A 24,647-nucleotide genomic window follows, 5' to 3' on the forward strand; every position below is an offset into this window, starting at 1 on the left:
TTCACACCTAATATAATATATAAATATATATTTTTGGCATAATAAATAATAATAAAGTTCGTTTTTAGTCAAAATGACAACTCATAATGATATAGTAATATTTAAGTTTGGGTTAATTGCTATATAACTACCCCTACTATTCCAGATTTTCCTTTTGACAACTCATCTTCATTCACCAATCACAATTCCAATGTTGACTAACAAAAATATGAATTTTTATTTCGAAAATAAATTGTTTAAATTTCTTTTTTTTTTTTTTTTTTATAACTTTGTAGGGTTTGAATTTTTTGTAGCTTTTGTGATATATTCTATTTCTTTTTCTTTTTCTTTTCTTTTTTTTCACGTAAGGTTTGGTAGATTTAAGGATTTCTCTAAAGAAGTTTAATTATATAGGCTACACAACTTTTGCTTATAATTAAACATGAAATTTAGGTTTTGGTTAATAATTAGTTTGTTTTGGATTTTGGGCTTGTAAAATTGTGTTTGTTTTCTCCTAATCTTTTTACAGTAATTTTCATCCATCCTTATGAAAAATTTGCATTCATAGCCAACTTTGTATAGCTCACTTTATCATCCGACAATAATTTGCCAAAATGAACATAGCTTCAACTGACAAAGTGTTTGTATTATTATCCTCAAAGTGAGAGATTCGACTCCCCTACCGCATATATTGTAAAAAAAAAAAAAAACCATAGTTTGTCACACGATCAACTATTCTTATATATACATATATATACACTTGGGTGAATCCCGTGTTGTACTCATTTTTGTACAACTCACTCGAGTATCTTACTAATACAACTTTTCTAATCATATGGTAAACTATGATTGGACTATTGGGTGGCTACAGAAAGATAAGTGGAATGCAAGATGCAGTAGTGTGTTTTTCATCTTTAATTACCATTAGTTACTAAAGGACAAAAATGCCCCTAGTCATTCATTTACCAAGAGAATAGAAAAATTGAGAAAAATAAAAATAAAAATAAAAAGTTTAACCCCAAAGCTTATAACTCCATTGTTGCACCTCAAAATCAGAGCCAAGAAAGTAAGTGAACTCACCATTCTCTGCGGCATTTTCGCCTTTGTCGTTGTCAATGGCCCCGACGAGGACCATCCCGTCATCAGGCCATCTCTCCCTGCCGCTTAACATCTCTACCGTCGCTTTCTCAATCTTCTGGAACTAGAACGCCAGAAGAAAATGACGAATCAAGAGACATATCTCAAGGAACTAGCCACCAAAGCTCAAGATATGCTAAAGAAACTCATCAAGAAGAATCTAGAACTCGAACTCGATCTTCTGATGCATCAATTGCATCAAGGTCGTCATATTTCCCAACTCACCAACGGGGAACTGCTCGCATTGTTCTGGATGGTCAGAGAGAGGATAAGAAACTGCCGAAAATGAATCGAGTATCATCAACAGGTTCATCGTCTTCCTCCTCCTCCTACTGAATTTGTTCATTCTAACTCTCATCTGCTTGAAATATGGAGCAATGAGATGGATCTGGTTGATAATGGAAGGAATTTTATGGATCAATGGTTTATTGATATGGTGATGAATTCGAATGACAAAATTGGTGGAAGTAGTAGCAATATGGCAGGGGAGTTAGGGTTTGTTCAATCGGAAGTGAATATGGGCGATTTGATGAGTGGAGGAAATTCAATGGTTGGAATCGGCGATTTGTTCTGGATGGTCGGAGGGCGGAATGGAAACGATTATTGTTGAAGGAGATGGAGATGAGAACATTTTGTTATCGGAGTGGAATTTTGGGGTAAATAACAATTCTGGAATGAGTGAGATTGAGAAGTTTGTGAACGATATTAATGGCGTTGGTGTTGAGGCTATTGTTAGTCATATGGATTTCACTCACCAAGTGGTTTTTGGAATCGGTGGTGACCGATGGGGACCCTATGGGGAGTCTGTTTTCCGATGGCTGCTACTACGACGACGGTGGTGGTGTAGAGATTGATGTAAATGATGATGCAGAGATGTTGCTTCAAGGATTGTTTGAAATTGGAATAAGGTGCAACAATGGAAATGGAAATGAAAATGGAAATGAGAATAAAAATAATGAAGGTGAAGACATTGAAGATGATCTTCTAATTAAGGAATGGCAAAGTAACTTTACTCCATGATTGCTTATTCTTAATTAAGCTCTAAATAATGGAGGAATTTTGGAGTTACTCCAATTTTCTCTCTCTATATACATATATATAAAAATATTATGATGGTATGAATTATGATCTATTGTCTAAAGAAAATAGAATAATGTGTTAGTTTCTTATGAGTAGTTAAAATCTAGTTCTCTTTTTTAAGTGTGGATTAATCGAAATATTTGGAGTAGTCTACTTAAGCATTTTCTAGAGATTAAAAAAAAGTATGATCATCATGGCTAATGATCACTATTTTAGTATTTGTCCAGATAATTCTGTATCAAGTTTGTCTAAGTTAATTGAGTGAAGTTTAAATTATCTCTTTTTTATAAGAATTTAAATATCAGATTTTTCATATATTATTGATATATACTTATTTAGTGAATTCAAAAATTCGATTTTCGATCTCTCCCAATTTTTTTATAATATCTGGAATGGAGGAATAGAACATCTGGCTTCGAATTCATGAACTAGGTTTATTTTAATAAAATTATAAATGTTTCTATTGTTGTTGTTATTATTATTATTGTTGTTGTTGTTGTTGTTGTTGTTGTTGTTGTTGTAACTCCCACAATGGTCTCGCATGCATGCAATTACAGAAGATGGTGAAACGTGAGTACATGAGGGTGGCAATATTTTGGATAATTATTCTTCTTTTGGCTTATTCTTGGAATTTGAGGAATATTCTTTTTAAATAATAATGGGTATTTGAATCATAGAACAAATGTGTAATCTAATAATAAACATATTATTAAAAAATAGAATGACTGATTTTTTAAATTAATCTCATTTTATGGTATATCTCGTCTTGGTTTGGGAGTAAAAAGAGACAATGATGATACGAAGCAAAATTTAGTAATTATTTGAGAATATTTGTTGGTTACTCGTGTGTTATTTTTACTATGTCTATTAATATAAAATATATTATTAATAATTACAATTATGTCATACGTTTGATTGATAACGAACGATATGGTATTTCAATAATTGACATTCTAAACAAGTCAAAAATGACAACTTACGTATCTAATACGTTGGTTTTGAATGACATGATAAGATCATTGTTTTTGTAATATTCAAAAGGCACGTGCACAACGAGACATCATATTATTATAGAATATGTCTAGTCAGAGTCTCCACACGCGACATCTATAAAAATAGTAACCCTAAAAAGCAACGACTTAAACCATCTAAACTTAAAAACATGAAGGTTGAAAAAACATATTTAGTCATTAAATTTTGAAGACTAACGATTTAGGTCCCGTTTAATAACTATTGGGTTTTTTAAAATTAAGGCTATAAATTTTTTTGCTTTGTTATTTGTTTTTTTACTAATATTTTTAAAGTAAGGCTATTAATAGTTGATTAATCGATAAATTTATGAAAATTCAATAAACTTATCATTAACTTTAAAATTTATACATTTTTTACATAGACGACAATTATATATACATATATTTATTTTAGTTTTATTTGCTTTCATTATTTTTTGGATAGTTTTTTTCTCTAAAAGCTCCTGAAAATAGTTGTTTTTAGCACTTTAGAAAAAGATTCATTATATAAATTGAAATTGAGATATTAATTTTAATTCAATATATGCAAATAATTAAATTAAATTTTTATATATGTCTAATAAGAGCATAGCTCGACTGGCATAATATTCATACTTAAAACCTCGTGGTTTGAGGTTCGATTCCCCCACCCACACTTTAATTACAATACCTCTTCAAAAAAAAAATTTACATATGAACATTTTGCTTCTTTCTAGAATAAAATTTTAAATAAATTATCCGAAACCCGATGAACGTCAATCCAAATATTTCATTTTAGGTTGGGTTGAGTTCACTTTTTAATAAAATTTATTTGGGTTGAAGATATTTACAATCCGAACAATTGGGTTTGATAAGTCATGCAACCCAAACCAACCTACAAAAACCTTAGTTTCGACTACTTCACCCAGCTAGTCTGTCAGTCTACTAAAAAACATACCATGCCAAAAGTAATAAACAAAAATGCTTGTCTATTGAAATGGATTTTGTTTTTCTAATATATATATATTTTAAAAATTATGAAAAACTAATGAAGATTAAGACAAACTAATTTACAGCAGTGAAACAAACTATGGTTTAACTTCAATAAGTTCAGATATGATTCTAACACCAAACATTTAATAACAATAAATGTCTTTTCTAAACCAGCCACAACTCTAAATTCTCCTCCATTTTCCACCCTTAGTTTTTGTTTCTTTTTTTTTTTTTTCCTTTTTACTTGTTTACTTTGTATAAATCTACAACCACCAAAAAAAAAAAAATCAATTTATATTTTCTTTTTTAAAATTAATTTTATTTAATATATGATTTGAGTTTGGTAGTATTTTGGTCCACAAGTTTTCCAACTTGACATTTTAACCTTTATTTTAATTTTTTTATATATTTTTTTGGCCTCATTTGTCTTTATTTGTTCAAGTGCACACACATACATACATATATACATACATACATACATACATACATACATACATACATACATACATACATACATACATACATACATACATACATACACACACATATATATACACACACCTATACATATATACATACATATACACACATACACACACACACACACATATATAACTTCTCCTTTCAATTTTCAAATGGAAAATGAACAAAATGCTATATTAAACTCTAATAGCTCGAAAAATCAAAAGTATAATTTATCTTTTTTTTTATATATATAAATAAGTGTATTTGATATTGTTGAATGATATTCACTCAACACCATGTAGAGGTAAAAAGATTCAAAACATTGGCTTTTTTACCGATAGTAGGTGTCCTAACTAGGTGAGCTGTTCATATGTTTAACAGATGTTCATGGGATAGAGGTGGAGGCAAGGATAAGCTTCCCTAGTTTTGTCTCCATTCTCTAATTTATTTTTCATTTCACGAAAGTTTTCGTTTAATTCAATAGATTTCTCGTGAAAAATTTATGGAAATCGTGTTCTCCGCAAAGAATTGTTGGCCATTTAGTTTTGTTAATAAAAAAAATTCAATGAAAATGTTTTGGTTTTTTTTTTTTCCATGAAAAATCTCTATTTAAATGCTTAATTTTCAATAAAAAAACATGAACATTGTAAAAGAAACCAAATAACACTTCATAAGCATATCAAATTAGTTGGTCTCATAACATTTTTTTTTCTTTTTATGTATTATAAAATGGTGAAAACATTATTGTCAATAGAAAGTTATCAAATATATTGTAAATAAATCAATATATGGCGAAACTAGCGATAGAATACAATACTATAGGATTAGGAATTTCTACAAATTAATTGGCTAGGGTTAAAATAGATTTATTTTATCAAATAATATATAATTAAAAAAATAATGTATTTGTAGTTTTAGCATATAATTCAGCATATGTTCTTTTTATTATTATTATTATTATTAAGCATATGAATATCATATTTGAACATGACAGTTTTTGTGGCTTCTCATAATTTATTATTTTGTATTTTTATAAATTTTAGTTGATATAAATATAAAAAAAAATCTTTGGTTTTTTTTTTTTAATATTCAACATCTGAAAGGTGAGATTTTGACATTTTGGTTGAAATTATATATATATATATATATATATATATATATATATATAATTAAATTATAGCAAAATAAATTAAATTATGTCAATTTTGTTGAGTAAGAAACTTTATATTTTATTTTATGTTATAACGAATTGGTCTCAAAGTTTATTATGCTGAGATAATATACCGATTCATTAGTGTCATTGTTAATATCCATTCATATATTATATTTATAAATCTATTCTATATATGAAAAAAATGTTATTAGGAGAAACTCTTTACCTATACATTTTGCCTTGAATAGGTATAATTTAAGGGATGTAAAATGAAAATTTAAAATTGGTCAGAAAGAAATTTTTAAAACGATGAGAACAAATCAGTCTTTTGAAGAGTGTCCATGCATAAACAAACCAATTTAGACTCTCAACTAAAACTTCTTTTGAAGAGTGTCCATGCATCAAGTTTAATCATCTATTTTATTAATTCAACATCTCGAAAAGCCTATACACCTATAAGAATAAAATGCATCGACAATTTTCAAATGTAATCTTAATAAAGGGTCTAAATAATTGATTCACTTATAATAATTTAGAAGATAAATTTAAAACGGAATTATATAATTTTTACAATATTTTTCAAACCAAATCTTAAAAAAAATGATTAATCGATAAATTTATGAAAGTTCAAGATTTAAATAGGTATAATTTAAAATGAAAATTTCTCCAAAATAGATTAAAGACAACATGATCAAACATGTTTCATGAATAGCCCTGACACACATATGTATAGATTTAAAAATCTTCCATGTGGCCTGTCATGCATGCAATTCCGGAAACTGGTGAGACGTGAAACTGTGAGAGTTGTATTGTAATATTTTGGATTTAATTATTCTTCTTTTGGCTTATTCTTCAAAAGTATTTGAGGAATATTCTTTTGGCTTAGTCTCTTGATCTTTAGTATGTAACAATTTATGGTGTGTTTGGGGCGAAGACTATCCTAAGATTATAATAACTACTAAAGTAAATACTATTTTGTATTCCCCAATTAATTACAGTCAACATTATTTCTAAACCCTAATTTGCTATAGTATTCACTATTTGTTATGGCTTTTACTATTTAACATTTATATCTTTTTATTCATTGCTACAGTGTTTACTATTTCCTTCTCAAATTAAAATAGTTTACACTTCAAACTTATACTATTATAACCCAAACTAATATAATCTATACCCCAAACACAAACTATTATAACTTAACTAAAATAACCAAGGACTATAATAATCAACTCTTTGCCCCAAATGCCCCTTAGTCTATGCACTTTTAAATACATAACGATTGTTCAAGATACAGATGACATCATTACAATTTTCAAAATACAACTACTAAATTACTATAAAACAAAAAATATAGAGACAAAATCATGAGGTGTTTTCAAATAAAGGAAAATGAACTAACTTATTTACAAATATAACAACTCGTTACTATCTATCAATGATAGATCACGAGATTGATGTCCATCGTGATCTGTCGTCCATTGATAGATGTCTATCGCGATCTATCACTAATAGACAGTAATATTTTGTTATACTAAAAATATTTTCAAGAGTTTTACCATTTAAAACAATTACCCTTAAATACATTACCCACTAAAATTTAGCAATTAAATTATTACTTTCATAAAATTCACTATCGTTTAATTGAGATAAAATCCTGCCTCGAAATTCACGAAAGGAAAGAAATCATATTACAAATCTCGATACATTTCATCACTAAAGAAGAGAAGATATTTTTAACCTTTGGTACTCATAGCCTTAAAATTATAAAAGATTAATGGCAATAAGAACAAAAGAAAAAGAAAAAAAGAAAAAAAGATTTTAAAATAATGATAATTTTTTCACATAAAAACAAAGAAAAGAAAAAAGCAACAGTTCAACCAATTGTCTCAAATATCAATGCAAAAACTAATAAAGATTAAGACAAACTAATTTAAAGCAGTGAAACAAACTATGGTTTAACTTTAATAGGTTCAGATATGATTCTAACACCAAACATTTAATAGCAATAAATGTCTTTTCTAAACCAGCCACAACTCTAAATTCTCCTCCATTTTCCACCCTTAGTTTTTGTTTCTTTTTTTTTTTTTTTTTTTATCCTTTTTACTTGTTTACTTTGTATAAATCTACACCCACCAAAAAAAAAATCAATTTATATTTTCTTTTTTAAAATTAATTTTATTTAATATATGATTTGAGTTTAATAGTATTTTGGTCCATAAGTATTCCAACTTGACATTTTAACCTTTATTTTAATTTTTTTATATATTTTTTTGGCCTCATTTGTCTTTATTTGTTCAAGTACACACACATACATACATACACACACACACATACACATACATACATATATATATACACATACATATATATAACTTCTCCTTTTCATTTTCAGATGGAAAGTGAACAAAATGCTATATAAACTAAAATAGCTTGAAAAATCAAATGTATAATTTATCTTTTTTTTTTTTTTTTTTTTTTTATAAATAAGTGTATTTGATATTGTTGAATGATATTCACTCAACACCATGTAGAGGTGAAAAGATTCAAAACTTTGGCTTCTTGACCAATAGTAGGTGTCCTAACTAGGAGAGCTATTCACATGTTTAACAGATGTTCCTGGGATAGAGGTGGGGGCAATGATAAGCTTCCCTAGTTTTGTCTCCATTCTCTAATTTATTCTTCATTCCACGAAAGTTTTCGTTTACTTCAATACATTTCTTGTGAAAAATTTATGGAAATCGTGTTCTCCGCAAAGAATTGTTGGTCATTCAGTTTTGTTAATAAAAAAATTCAATGAAAATGTTTTGGATTTTTTTTCCATGAAAACTCTCTATTTAAATGCTTAATTTCCAATAAAAAAAATCATGAACATTGTAAAAGAAACCAAATAACACTTCATAAGCATATCAAATTAGTTGGTCTCATAACATTTCTTTTTTTTTTTCTATTTATGTATTATAAAATGGTGAAAACATTATTGTCAATAGAAAGTTATCAAATATATTGTAAATAAATCAATATATGGCGAAACTAGCTATAGAATACAATACTATAGGATTAGGAATTTCTACAAATTAATTGGCTAGGGTTAAAATAGATTTATTTTATCAAATAATATATAATTAAAAAAATAATGTATTTGTAGTTTTAGCATATAATTAAGCATATGTTCTTTTTATTATTATTATTATTATTATTATTATTATTATTAAGCATATGAATATCATATTTGAACATGACAAAGTTTTTGTGGCTTCTCATGATTGATTATTTTGTATTTTTATAAATTTTAGTTAATATAAATATAAAAAAAAATCTTTGGTTTTTTTTTTTTAATATTCAACATCTGAAAGGTGAGATTTTGACATTTTAGTTGAGATTATATATATATATATATATATATATATATTAAATTATAGCAAAATAAATTAAATTATGTCAATTTTGTTGAGTTAGAAACTTTATATTTTATTTATGTTATAACAAATGGATTTCAAAATTTATTATACCTAGATTATATACCGATTCATTAGTGTCATTGTTAATATCCATTCATATATTATATTTATAAATCTATCCTACATATGAAAAAAATGTTATTAGGAGAAACTCTTTACCATACATTTTGCCTTTATATTTTTAGTAAATTTATGAAAATTCAAGATTTAAATAGGTATAATTTAAGGGATGTAAAATGAAAATTTATGAAAAATGGATTAAAGACAACAAGATCTCACATGTTTCTTGAATAGCTAGCCTCACACACATATGTAAAGATTTAAAAATCTTCCACGTGGTCTGTCATGCATGCAAGTCCGGAAACCGGTGAGATTGTGAGAGTTGTATTGTAACATTTTGGATTTAATTATTCTTCTTTTGGTTTATTCTTCAAAAGAATTTGAGGAATATTCTTTTTAAATAATAATATGGGTAATTTGAAATTATCGCATTATATATATATATATATATATATATATATAAAGAGAAAAAATAAATGTAATAATAGATTATAAAAAAATTTAAAAATAATAATAATTTTTTCACATAAAAACAAAGGAAAGAAAAAGGCAACAATTCATCGACCAATTGTCTCAAATATCAATGCAAACTGCTTATGTAACCGTAATTCCCATTTTACACCTAATATAGTATATAAATATATATTTTTGGAATAATAAATAATAATAAAGTTTTTTTTTTAGTCAAAATGATAACTAAGAATGATAAAGTAATATTTAATTTTGGGTTAATTGCTATATAACTACCCCTACTATTCTAGATTTTCCTTTTGACAACTCTTTTTAAAATTCACCAATCATAATTCGAATGTTGACCGACAAAAATATGAATTTTTATTACGATAATAAATTGTTTAAAGTTTATTTTTTTTTCATAACTTTGTAGGGTATGAATTTTATATAGCTTTTGGGATATATTCTATTTCTTTCTTTTTTTTTTTTCAAGTAAGGTTTGGTAGATTTAGTAATTTCTCTAAAGGTGTTTAATTATATAGGCTACACAACTTTTGCTTATAATTAAACATCAAATTTAGGTTTTTGGTTAATAATTTGTTTGTTTTGGATTTTGGATGTTGGGCTTTGAAAATTGAATTTGTTTTCTCCAAATCTTTTTACAGTAATTGGGCCTAAAGACTAGGCTTAAGTTCTATTAATTAGGCCCAAAGGCCAGACTCAAGTCCAATTAAATTAGGCCCAAAGGTTAGGCCCATGACCAATGAAGGTCAGGCCCAAACCCATGAAGCCCATCAGGGAGCTCTATAAATAGAGAAGCTCCCTCATTTGCAATGGTCAGCATTTCTACATTCCGAGAGCTAGAGATAATTCATCAACACTCAATAAAGACCCACAGCTACATTCCAGCAAGCAGCATGTTCGTAACTCCAACTGGGTCAAATTACTATTTTACCCTTGGGTTACCTCTGACTCCTTAAGTACCAATGCTCCTCTAATGAACAACATGTTTATGATCCAACCAATAAATAGAAATCCTTTTTGAGTCATGAGAGGGTAGGGCCTTTTGTTCAAGTCCTGGAGACACCACTTGAGCGAACACTCATCCACTCGGTTTCATCCCAAAATGGCAGGCATATTGGATCAAGGAATTGGCCACCCTCACCCATGCAAATCAAAATGGTAGGCATATTGGGTCAAGGAATTATTAAGCATATGAATATCATATTTGAACATGACAAAGTTTTTGTGGCTTCTCATAATTTATTATTTTGTATTTTTATAGATTTTAGTTGATATAAATATAAAAAAAAATTCTTTGGTTTTTTTTTTAATATTCAACATCTGAAAGGTGAGATTTTGAGATTTTGGTTGTGTGTATATATATATATATAATTAAATTATAGCAAAATAAATTAAATTATGTCAATTTTGTTGAGTTATAAACTTTATATTTTATTTTATGTTATAACGAATGGGTCTCAAAGTTTAATATGCCTAGATTATATACCGATTCATTAGTGTCATTGTTAATATCCATTCATATATTATATTTATAAATCTATCCTATATATGAAAAAAATGTTATTAGGAGAAACTCTTTACCTATACATTTTGCCTTTATATTTTTAGTAAATTTATGAAAATTCAAGATTTAAATAAGTATAATTTAAGAGATGTAAAATGAAAATTTCTGAAAAATGGATTAAAGACAACATGATCTCACATGTTTCTTGAATAGCTAGCCTCACGCACATATGTATAGATTTAAAAATCTTCCACGTGGTCTGTCGTGCATGCAATTCCGAAAACCGGTGAGATTGTGAGAGTTGTATTGTAACATTTTGGATTTAATTATTCTTCTTTTGGCTTATTTTTCAAAAGAATTTGAGGAATATTCTTTTTAAATAATAATATGGGTAATTTGAAATTATCATATATATAAATATATACTTATTAAATCTGTGGCCTGATGTTGTTTTACTTTATTTGAAAGATAAAATGTCTCAAATTACGAGGACCATCCCGTCATCAGGCCATCTCTCTCCGCCGCTCAACACCTCTACCGTCGCTTTCTCAGCCTTCTGGAACTCGACGGCCAGAAGAAAATGACGAATCAAGAGACATATCTCAAGGAACAAGCCACCAAAGCTCAAGATATGCTAAAGAAACTCGTCAAGAAGAATCAAGAACTCGAACTCGATCTTCTGATGCATCAATTGCATCAAGGTCGTCATATTTCCCAACTCACCAACGGGGAACTGTTTGCATTGTTCTGGATGGTCAGAGAGAGCTTAAGAGACTGCCGAAAATGAATCGAGTATCATCAACAGGTTCATCGTCTTCCTTCTCCTCCTACTGAATTTGTTCCTTCTAACTCTCCTTTGCTTTAAATATGGAGCAATGAGATGGATCTGGTTGATAATGGAAGAAATTTGATGGATCAATGGTTTATTGATATGGTGATGAATTCGAATGATAAAATTGGGGGAAGTAGTAGCAATATGGCAGGTAGAGTTTGTTCAATCGGAAGTGAATATAGGCGATTTGATGAATGAAGGAAATTCGATGGTGGGAATCGACGAATTAGGCGGAACGGAAACGATTATTGTTGAAGGAGATGGAGATGAGAACATTTTATTATCGAAGTGGAATTTAGGGGTAAATGAAAATTCTGGAATGAGTGAGATTGAGAAGTTTGTGAAAGACATTAATTGCGTTGGTGTTGAGGCTATTGTTAGTCATATGGATTTCACTAACCAAGTGGGTTTTGGAATCGGTGGTGACCGGTGGGGACCCTATGGGGAGTCTGTATTCCGATGGCTGCTACTACGGTGACGATGGTGGTGTAGAGATTGATGTAAATGATGATGTAGAGATGTTGCTTCAAGGATTGTTTGAAAGTGGAATAAGCTGCAGCAATGGAAATGGAAATGGAAATGAAATTCGAAATAGAAATGGAAATGAGAATCAAAATAATGAGGGTGAAGACGTTGAAGATGATCTTCTAAGTAAGGAATGGCAAAGTAACTTTACTCCATGATTGCTACTTCTTAATTAAGCTCTAAATAATGGAGGAATTTGGGAGTTACTCCAATTTTCTCTCTCTCTCTTTCTCTCTCTCTCTCTCTCTCTCTCTATATATATATATATATATATAAATATTATGATGGTATGAATTATGATCTAGTGTCTAAAGAAAATAGAATAATGTGTTAGTTTCTTATGAGTAGTTAAAATCTAGTTCTCTTTTTTAAGTGTGGATTAATTGAAATATTTGGAGTAGTCTACTTAAGCATTTTTTAGAGATTAAAAAAAATGTAAGATCATCATAGCTAATGATCACTATTTTAGTATTTGTCCAGATAATTCTGTATCAAGTTTGTCTAAGTTAATTGAGTGAAGTTTAAGTTGTCTCTTTTTATAAGAATTTAAATATCAGATTTTTCATATATTATTGATATATACTTATTTAGTGAATTTGAAAATTCGATTTTTGATCTCTCACAATTTTTTTATCATAGGAATGGAAGAATAGAACGGCTTCGAATTCATGAACTAGGTTTATTTTAATAAAATTATAAATATTTTATTATTATTATTATTATTGTAACTCCCACAATGGTCTCGAATGCATGCAATTATAGAAGATGGTGAAACGTGAGAACATGAGGATGGCAATATTTTGGATAATTATTCTCTTTTGGCTTATTCTTGGAATTTGAGGAATATTTTTTTAAAATAATAATGGGTATATTTTTTTTATGAATAATAATGGGTATTTGAATCATAGAACATATTTGAAATCTTATAAACATATTATCAAAAAATGAGAATGACTGATATTTTGAATTAATCTCATTTTGAGGTATATCTCGTCTTGTTTTGGGAGTAAAGAGAGACAATACTGATACGAAACAAAATTTAGTAATTATTTGAGAATATTTGTTGGTTAGCCATGTGTTATTTTTACTATGTCTATTAATATTAAAATATATTATTAATAATTACAATTATGTATTACGTTTGATTGATAACGAACGATATGGTATTTCAATAATTGAAAATCTAAACAAGTCAAAAATGACATAACTTACGTATCTAGTACATTGGTTTTGAATGACATGATAAGATCATTACTTTTGTGGTATTCAAATGACGCGTGCACAACGAGACATCATATTATTATAGAATATGTCGGGTTAGAGTCTTCACATGCGACATCAATAAAAATAGTAACCCTAAAAAGCAACGACTTAAACCATCTAAACTTAAAAACATAAAGGTTGAAAAAAAAATTTTTAGTCATTAACTTTTAACGATTTAGGTCCCGTTTAGTAACTATTTGATTTTCTAAAATTAAGCCTATAATTTTTTTTTTGCCTTTGTTTTTTACTTTTTACTAATATTTTTAAAAATCAAGCCAAGTTTTGAAAATAAAAAAAAAATATTTTTAGTTTTTTTTTTTTTTAATTTGACTAAGAATTCAACTCTTTACCTAAGAAATATGCAAACAATTGCAAAAAAGAAATTACGAAGAATTAGGCTTAATTTTTAAAAATAAAAAAATCAAATGGTTACCAAATGAAGTATTAGTCTCTTTTGATTTTAATATATAACAAACACTTATTTTTATATTTTTAATTTTGCAACAATTTAGTCCATATACACTTTCAAATTTTTAACAATTGTACAGGGCAGGGACTACGTCATGACAAATGTTAAAATACATATACTAAATTGTTACATAAAAAAATTGATGACTAAGACCTCATTTGATAATCATTTAGTTTTTTTTTAAAAAAAAAAATAAGCCTATAGTTCTTCCACCTCTAACTTTTTAATTTGTTATCTACTTTTTCTTTGTGTTTTAAAAAATCAAGCCACATTTTGAAAACTAAAAAAATAGTTTTAAAAGCTTGTTTTTCTTTTTAGAATTCCGCTAAAAAATCAATTCTTGTACTTGAGAAAGATGCAAATGATTGTAAGAAATCAAGATGAAATATGTTAATTGTCAAAAAACCAAAACCAAAAAACAAAACGATTACGAAATGAGACCTAATTTATTACAAAATAAAAAATATAGAGAGAGAGATGTTGAGGCTTAGTTTAAAGTTGTAGCTTCTAAAATAATTTCTCGTGATTGTAGTTCTAAAAAACAATTGTAAAATGAAGAAAATTAGTAGTAATTGATAAATTTTAATTTTAAACATGAAAAAGTATGTTACATTTTTTGGATAAATAATAGTAAATTGTCGTGATGGATAATAATGCCTAAATTAAATAGACCTATTTTCAAAATTTATATATTTTTTTTTATAATTATTTAGGGAGCATTTAGGACAAGGGTTATCATCAAAATATAATAACCACCTCTTACTACAAGAAAATTAAATCAAAACCTCCAATTAACTACAATCAACACTATTTCAAAACCCGCATTTGCTACAGTATTTACTATTTACTACAACTTTTACTATTTTACATTCATCATTTTGTTTATCATTTGCTACAGTATTTACTATTTTCTTCTCAAACTAAAATAGTTTACATCTCAGACACATACTTTTATAACCTAAACTAAAATAATCTATATCCAAAGACAAACTATCATAACCCAACTATAACAACCTAGAACTATAATAACTAGTTTATATTCCCAAACGCCTCCTTAGATGTTATATCATATATGTTGAAAACTTAAATTTATATATTCTTTGCTCTAAATTTCTTTAAAGAAAAAATATAAGATTATTTTTTAAATATAGGAGAAATATGTGCTATTATGTAAAGAAAAAAATGATAGCATTGCACTAACCAATTTAAAATTTTAGGATATAGAAATTCACTGCATAAGGAATATACTAAATATACAAAATAAATCTTAATCTATAAATAATAAAATTGAAATTTTGCTTAAAAGTTGGTCAGAAACAAATTTTTAAAACGATGAGAACAAATCAGTCTTACCAAACACTCAAATCGTCTGAAATTTTTACACAATCACTCCTAACACTCATAAAATGAGTAATTTCAAGCAATTTTAATAGCATGTTTGAGATTGATTCTTAGATGATTAAAATCACTTTTTTATTTTCAAAATCATATAATCATTCAAAATCAATTTAATAATATCAAAAATGAATTTAAAAGTGTAATACTAAATATTGAATTGACCTCGAGTGATTAAATATATAGTTTAAGATGATTTTAACTATTTCAAAATCACTTTTAAAGAGGAATTTAAATCATCATTAACTAAAATTTATAGACGAAATAATTAATTTTATAAAATTTAGTGACAAAAAGTGGTTTTTAACCATAGATAAAAATACAGAATCTCGAAATCAACAAAAGAAAAAGGAATCATATTACAAATCTCAAGTATCATACATTTCATCTCTAAGAAGAGATAAAAGTTAAATCCTTAGAAAATTATAAAAAAAGAATTAATAACTGGCCATAAGAACAAAACAAAAAGAGAAAAAGAAAACTGTAATAATTGATTATTACAAAATAAAAAATAATAATTCATCAACCAATTGTTTCAAATATCAATTCAAACTGTTTTTGTAACCGTAGTTCTCAATTCACACCTTTTATTGTTAGATAATAATATAGTTTTTTAAATTCGAAATGACAATTAAGAATGATATTGTAAAATATTTAAATTTGGCTTTATTTTAAAAATTAATAATAAATAAAAACAATAAAAACCACTTATGTTCTAGATTTTTCGATGTGATAACTCATCCTTAACATTCACCTATCACAATAATTCGTCGGTTTACAGACAAAAATATCAATTTTTCTAAATAATTTATTCAAGTTCAAATATTTTATAATCTTAACTTTTTTTCTCTTAACTTTTTAATGTATGAATTTTTTAATTATTTAATTTTGAATTTCTTATTTTAAAAAAATTTTGTGTTCGTTTTTCCTAATTTTTTTATGATGATTTTCATCTATCTTATAAAATATACGGATTCATAGTCAACTTTCTAAAACAATTTTTTTTAAAAAACATAAACTTTTATTTTTTACTTTTAAAGTAGATAACAAAAATAAAGAAAGAAATAAGTAGAAACAGCATGTCATTTGATTTTCAAAATCTAAGAATTCAATAAATAAATAAAACTAAGCGAATTTTTTTAAAAAAAAAATAAAAGAAAGTAGTATTCTTAAGATTTGATTTTCGAAATCTAGAAATTAAAAAAAAAAAAAAAAAAAAGATTAAGACCTAGCAATTTAATTTATAATCTTTCGTTTTTGAAAATTAAATTTAATAAACATTTTTCTACCCATTGATTTCTTTATTTTGTTATTTAAATTTAAAAAATGGTTGTTTTCAAATATAGAAAAATAAATCAAAATATCTACAAAATATAGCAAATTTTAGAACTATCAATGATAGACGTTGATAGACATTGATAGAAGTCTATCAGCGTCTATCATTGATAGTTCTAAAATTTTGTTCCATCTTATAAATATTTTCAACAATTTTACCATTTGAAATATTTTTTCTTTAAAAAAAAAACTAAGCCAATTTTTAAAAAATAATAAATGGTTTTTAAAAAATTGTTATGGTTGAAAAGGGTAAAGGGTGTTTAGAATGAGAGGAAATACATGCAGGTAAGAAACAACTAAATTAGAGGAAATAAATAAATAATACAAAGTAGGGCAAAGTCAATAGATTATGAAAATGCATATGAATGAATATGATCAATTTGTTAAGACCCATAATCAAATCAAGGAGTTAAAGAATTAGAATGATTTGAATTTTTTTTTTTTAAAGTGTTTAATGTTTAAGAAAGAAAAAAAATTCATTAGGTGTAAAAGCATGTTTTAAGACTTTTTTTTCTCACTTATTTGTTTTTATGATGAAGTTTGAGAAAGTTAAAATCATCTTTGAGATAAATTTTTGAAATAGAAGAAAAATGAGTTTGGTGAACATGACTCAACTGCATAAAATTTGTATTTTTTTTTTTTTAATTTTAAAGTTGAAGATTCGAGTCCTTCACTCCAATATTATTAATTATTTAAAATTATTTTATAAAATTATTTTTTTGTGATAAATCATTTTAATTTTTTCATCTTAAAAAATAATCAAATGTGATTTTAAATTATTGACATTTAGTTTTAAAATTGGTTTTACAATCTTCACATCACTCCCAAAGAAAAATCTAAGAAATTAATATTTTTTTCAAGTTCTTTTTAGTCAATCACTTGACAAACAAATCACCTTTTTATTGACCAGAAATTATTAAGGCAAATGATAACCATTTACATTTTAGGTTAAATTTTGATTTTTAAGAATTAAACTTAAAGAACTACTTTTATTCATTGATTTCTTTGTTTGGTTTATTTACTTTTTAGTGTTGTTTTAAAAAATCAAGTCAAATTTTAAAAATTAAAAAATAAATGGCTTTTTTCTTTGAATAATTTGGTTAACAATTCAAATATTTTGTTGTTGATGGAAAAAAACTAAAACTATGATAAAGAAATTTGAAGAAAACGAGTCTAACTTTTTTAAAAAATTAAATAGTTACCGAACGAGGTCTAAATAATTGTGGGCTTCACCTGTACACACCATTACCCAATAATCACTATTTTAAAACACACGTAATTTCGAACATTCTAAAATTACTTCCAAACGTACTCATTAGAAAATATTCCTAATTTATCACCAAATATAAACTTGTCGGTAGTTGGGAGAAAGTGAATCTATTGAAAATAGATTTAAAAAATTGTCTATTAATTTTAATATATTTATGTAGATAAACATCGATTACCATTTTAAAAATCGATTATGGATAATCTAGACCTACCATTGTCTAACTAAAAGGGTAAAATAAAAATAAATAAATAAGCAAAGAAAGAAAAGATAAGGATGGGTTGGAAGTTAAAGATAAGATTAGAGAGCATAAAATTCACAAAAAAGAAGAGTATTTAAACAAAGCTAATTTGGTTTTTTCTATTTTAGTTACAAATGATGAGCCTCACTATGGTAAAAAAAAATTAGTTGTGTCTTTTGTTGCGAATTGTTCGTCTTGTTACAAGACGTGATGAAACATATCAACGTTACAAGTTTAACTTTATGAATTCTTTATTTTGATGTATATATATATATATATATAACTTAATCAATTAAATTATGTCAATTTTGTTGAGTTAGAATCTTTATATTTTATTTTATATTATAACGAATGGGTCTTAAAGTTTGTTATGCCTAGACTATATACTGATTCATTAATCTTGTTAAAGACAACATGTTAATGGATTCATATATGAAAAAAAATGTTATTAGGAAAAATTCTTTACCTATACATTTTGCTTTTATATTTTTAGTAAATTTATGTGTTACACTTTACCTATGGGACTCAACTTTTCATGTGTAGTTGTTCATTTAAAGAATATAGAAGGAGACGATTCAAATATTCCATTACACAAGACATTTTAGAAAAAAAAGTTTTAGGTCGAATAGGTACCATTGGTGCAACTCTCTGAGATGGAATGCCTTAATATAAAAATCTTATAATAAAATTTATTAAATTATCTAACTTTTAAAAAAATTGATGATAATTATTAAAACAAACTATATCATATTTATTTATTGCATGCCAAAAAAAAAACCAAATGTTCTTTTTAAATTAGAAAAAAAAATACTAAGTTAATAATAATTATATCAATTTAAATCCTAAACATTCATAGATATATCAATTTTACACTCTCCATACGTTCTTTCTAGGTAAATATCGTGTGAGACATATAATTTTCTAAACTCCTAAATATTCATAAACAAATAAATTTAGACTCTCAACTAAAACTTCTTTTGAAGAGTGTCCATGCATCAAGTTTAATCATCTATTTTATTAATTCAACATCTCGAAAAGTCTACACACGTATAAGAATAAAATGCATCGACAATTTTCAAATGTAATCTTAATAAAGGGTCTAAATAATTGATTCACTTATAATAATTTAGAAGATAAATTTAAAAAGAAATTATATAATTTTTACAATATTTTTCAAACCAAATCTTAAAAAAAATGATTAATCGATAAATTTATGAAACTTCAAGATTTAAATAGGTATAATTTAAAATGAAAATTTCTCCAAAATGGATTAAAGACAACATGATCTCACATGTTTCTTGAATAGCCCTGACACACATGTATAGATTTAAAAATCTTCCACGTGGCCTGTCATGCATGCAATTCCGAAAACTAGTGAGATGTGAGACTGTGAGAGTTGTATTATAATATTTTGGATTTAATGATTCTTCTTTTAGCTTATTCTTCAAAAGTATTTGAGGAATATTCTTTTTAAATAATATTATGGGTAATTTGAAAGTATCATATATATAATTATATATATTAAATCTCTAGATTGATGCTGTTTTACTTTATTTGAAAGAGAAAACAATTTAATAATTATTAAGATAAAATTAATGATTATATGTATATTATCCTTACTATCTTTATTAATATTGAAATATATCATAAATAGTTGATCATATGTAATACTTTCGTTGACAATAATGATATGATATTTTAATAATTGACCTTCTAAACAAGTCAAAAATGACGTAAGTTACATATCTAGTGCATCGGTTTCAAAAGATACGATAAGATCATTGATTTCATGATATTCAGATGTCACATGCAGAAAACGACATCATACTTTAATAGAATATGTTTAATCAGATCTCCAGGAGTGACATCGATAAAAATAGTAACCCTAAAAACTAACAACTCAAAGCATCCACACTCTTAAAAGTTAAAACAAATATTCTTAATCATGAATATTTATGGAAAGTAAAAATTTAGTCTCTTGATCTTTAGTTGTAACAAATTATGGTGTGTTTGGGGCGAAGACTATCCTAAGATTATAATAACTACTAAAGTAAATACTATTTTGTATTCTCCAATTAATTACAGTCAACATTATTTCCAAACCCTCATTTGCTATAGTATTTACCATTTGTTACGACTTTTACTATTTCACATTTATATCTTTTTATTCATTGCTACAGTGTTTACTATTTCCTTCTCAAATTAAAATAGTTTACACTTCAAACTTATACTATTATAACCCAAACTAATATAATCTATACCCCAAACACAAACTATTATAACTTAACTATAATAACCAAGGACTATAATAATCAACTCTTTGCCCCAAATGTCCCTTAGTCTATGCACTTTTAAATACATAACGATTGTTCAAGATACAGATGACATCATTACAAATTTCAAAATACAACTACTAAATTACTATAAAACAAAAAATATAGAGACAAAATCATGAGGTGTTTTCAAATAAAGGAAAATGAACTAACTTATTTACAAATATAACAACTCGTTACTATCTATCAATGATAGATCACGAGATTGATGTCCATCGTGATCTGTCGTCCATTGATAGATGTCTATCGCAATCTATCACTAATAGACAGTAATATCTTGTTATACTAAAAATATTTTCAAGAGTTTTACCATTTAAAACAATTACCCTTAAATACATTACCCACTAAAATTTAGCAATTAAATTATTACTTTCATAAAATTCACTATCGTTTAATTGAGATAAAATCCTGCCTCGAAATTCACGAAAGGAAAGAAATCATATTACAAATCTCGATACATTTCATCACTAAAGAAGAGAAGATATTTTTAACCTTTGGTACTCATAGCCTTAAAATTATAAAAGATTAATGGCAATAAGAACAAAAGAAAAAGAGAAAAAGAAAAAAAGATTTTAAAATAATGATAATTTTTTCACATAAAAACAAAGAAAAGAAAAAAGCAACAGTTCAACCAATTGTCTCAAATATCAATGCAAAAACTAATAAAGATTAAGACAAACTAATTTAAAGCAGTGAAACAAACTATGGTTTAACTTTAATAGGTTCAGATATGATTCTAACACCAAACATTTAATAGCAATAAATGTCTTTTCTAAACCAGCCACAACTCTAAATTCTCCTCCATTTTCCACCCTTAGTTTTTGTTTCTTTTTTTTTTTTTTTTTTTATCCTTTTTACTTGTTTACTTTGTATAAATCTACACCCACCAAAAAAAAAATCAATTTATATTTTCTTTTTTAAAATTAATTTTATTTAATATATGATTTGAGTTTAATAGTATTTTGGTCCATAAGTATTCCAACTTGACATTTTAACCTTTATTTTAATTTTTTTATATATTTTTTTGGCCTCATTTGTCTTTATTTGTTCAAGTACACACACATACATACATACACACACACACATACACATACATACATATATATATACACATACATATATATAACTTCTCCTTTTCATTTTCAGATGGAAAGTGAACAAAATGCTATATAAACTAAAATAGCTTGAAAAATCAAATGTATAATTTATCTTTTTTTTTTTTTTTTTTTTTTTATAAATAAGTGTATTTGATATTGTTGAATGATATTCACTCAACACCATGTAGAGGTGAAAAGATTCAAAACTTTGGCTTCTTGACCAATAGTAGGTGTCCTAACTAGGAGAGCTATTCACATGTTTAACAGATGTTCCTGGGATAGAGGTGGGGGCAAGGATAAGCTTCCCTAGTTTTGTCTCCATTCTCTAATTTATTCTTCATTCCACGAAAGTTTTCGTTTACTTCAATACATTTCTTGTGAAAAATTTATGGAAATCGTGTTCTCCGCAAAGAATTGTTGGTCATTCAGTTTTGTTAATAAAAAAATTCAATGAAAATGTTTTGGATTTTTTTTCCATGAAAACTCTCTATTTAAATGCTTAATTTCCAATAAAAAAAATCATGAACATTGTAAAAGAAACCAAATAACACTTCATAAGCATATCAAATTAGTTGGTCTCATAACATTTCTTTTTTTTTTTCTATTTATGTATTATAAAATGGTGAAAACATTATTGTCAATAGAAAGTTATCAAATATATTGTAAATAAATCAATATATGGCGAAACTAGCTATAGAATACAATACTATAGGATTAGGAATTTCTACAAATTAATTGGCTAGGGTTAAAATAGATTTATTTTATCAAATAATATATAATTAAAAAAATAATGTATTTGTAGTTTTAGCATATAATTAAGCATATGTTCTTATTATTATTATTATTATTATTATTATTATTATTATTATTATTATTAAGCATATGAATATCATATTTGAACATGACAAAGTTTTTGTGGCTTCTCATGATTGATTATTTTGTATTTTTATAAATTTTAGTTGATATAAATATAAAAAAAAATTATAAAAGATTAATGGCAATAAGAAAGAAAGAAAAAGAGAAAAAGAAAATGTAATAATAGATTATAAAAAAATTTAAAAATAATGATAATTTTTTCACATAAAAACAAAGAAAAGAAAAAAGCAACAGTTCAACCAATTGTCTCAAATATCAATGCAAACTTAATCGTAATTCCCATTTCACACCTAATATAATATATAAATATATATTTTTGAAATAATAAATAATAATAAAGTTCGGTTTTAGTCAAAATGTCAACTCATAATGATATAGTAATATTTAATTTTGGGTTAATTGCTATATAACTACCCCTAGTATTCCAGATTTTCCTTTTACAACTCATCTTCATTCACCAATCACAATTCCAATGTTGACTGACAAAAATATGAATTTTTATTTCGAAAATAAATTGTTTAAAGTTCTTTTTTTTTTTTTTATAACTTTGTAGGGTTTGAATTTTGTATAGCTTTTGTGATATATTCTATTTCTTTTTCTTTTTCAAGTAAGGTTTGGTAGATTTAATGATTTCTCTAAAGAAGTTTAATTAGATAGGCTACACAACTTTTGCTTATAATTAAACATGAAATTTAGGTTTTGGTTAATAATTAGTTTGTTTTGTATTTTGGACTTTGAAAATTGTGTTTGTTTTCTCCTAATCTTTTTACAGTAATTTTCATCCATCCTTAAGAAAAATTTGCATTCATAGCCAACTTTGTGTAGCTTACTTTATCATCCGACTATAATTTGCCAAAATGAACATAGCTTCAACTGGCAAAGTGTTTGTATTATTATCCTCAAAGTGAGAGATTCAACTCCCCTACAACATATATTGTAAAAATAAAAAAAACCATAGTTTGTCACACGATCAACTCTTCTCATATATACATATATATATACACTTGGGTGCATCCCGTGTTGCACTCATTTTTGTACAACTCACTCGAGTATCATACTGATACAACTTTTCTAATCATATGGTAAACTATGATTGGAGTATTGGGGTGGCTACAGAAAGATAGGTGGAATGCAGGATGCAATAGTGTATTTTTCATCTTTAATTACCACTAGTTACTAAAGGACAAAAATGCCCCTAGTCATTCATTTACCAAGAGAATAGAAAAACTGAGAAAAATAAAAAGTTTAACCCCAAGGCTTATAACTCCATTGTTGCACCTCAAAATCAGAGCCCAGAAAGAAGAAGAAGAACAAGAAAGCCAGAGAGAGTCTCAATGATGAGGAAGAAAGTGAAGTTGGTTTGGATTGCAAGCGATAATGCAAGAAAAGCCAGTTTCAAGAAACGAAGGCTTGGATTGTTAAAAAAAGTAAGTGAACTCACCACTCTCTGGGGCGTTTTTGCCTTTGCCGTCATCAATGGCCCTAACGAGGACCATCCCGTCATCTAGCCATTTCTCTCTGCCGCTCAACACCTCTACCGTCACTTTCTCAGCCTTCCGGAAGTCAAACGCTAGAGGAAAATGACGAATCAAGAGACATATCTCAAGGAATGCACCACCAAAGCTCAAGATATGCTAAAGAAACTCATCAAGAAGAATCAAGAACTCGAACTCGATCTTCTGATGCATCAATTGCATCAAGGTCGTCATATTTCCCAAC

The 24,647-nt window shown here is 26.5% G+C and overlaps 1 protein-coding gene across 1 annotated transcript; it reads left to right on the forward strand.

The window, feature by feature from the left end:
- Positions 1-1,198: 1,198 nt before the first annotated feature.
- Positions 1,199-1,726, forward strand: LOC150032888 (uncharacterized). The gene is made up of 2 exons (XM_090307067.1): positions 1,199-1,372; positions 1,424-1,726. Exons 1-2 carry the CDS (start codon positions 1,199-1,201, stop codon positions 1,724-1,726), a joined length of 477 nt encoding a protein of 158 aa, XP_090163193.1.
- The last annotated feature ends 22,921 nt before the right edge of the window (positions 1,727-24,647 follow it).

This window comes from Benincasa hispida, chromosome 11, assembly GCF_027475165.1.
Source record: "Benincasa hispida cultivar pf3 chromosome 11, pf3_genome.v1.1, whole genome shotgun sequence".
Lineage (NCBI taxonomy): Eukaryota > Viridiplantae > Streptophyta > Magnoliopsida > Cucurbitales > Cucurbitaceae > Benincasa > Benincasa hispida.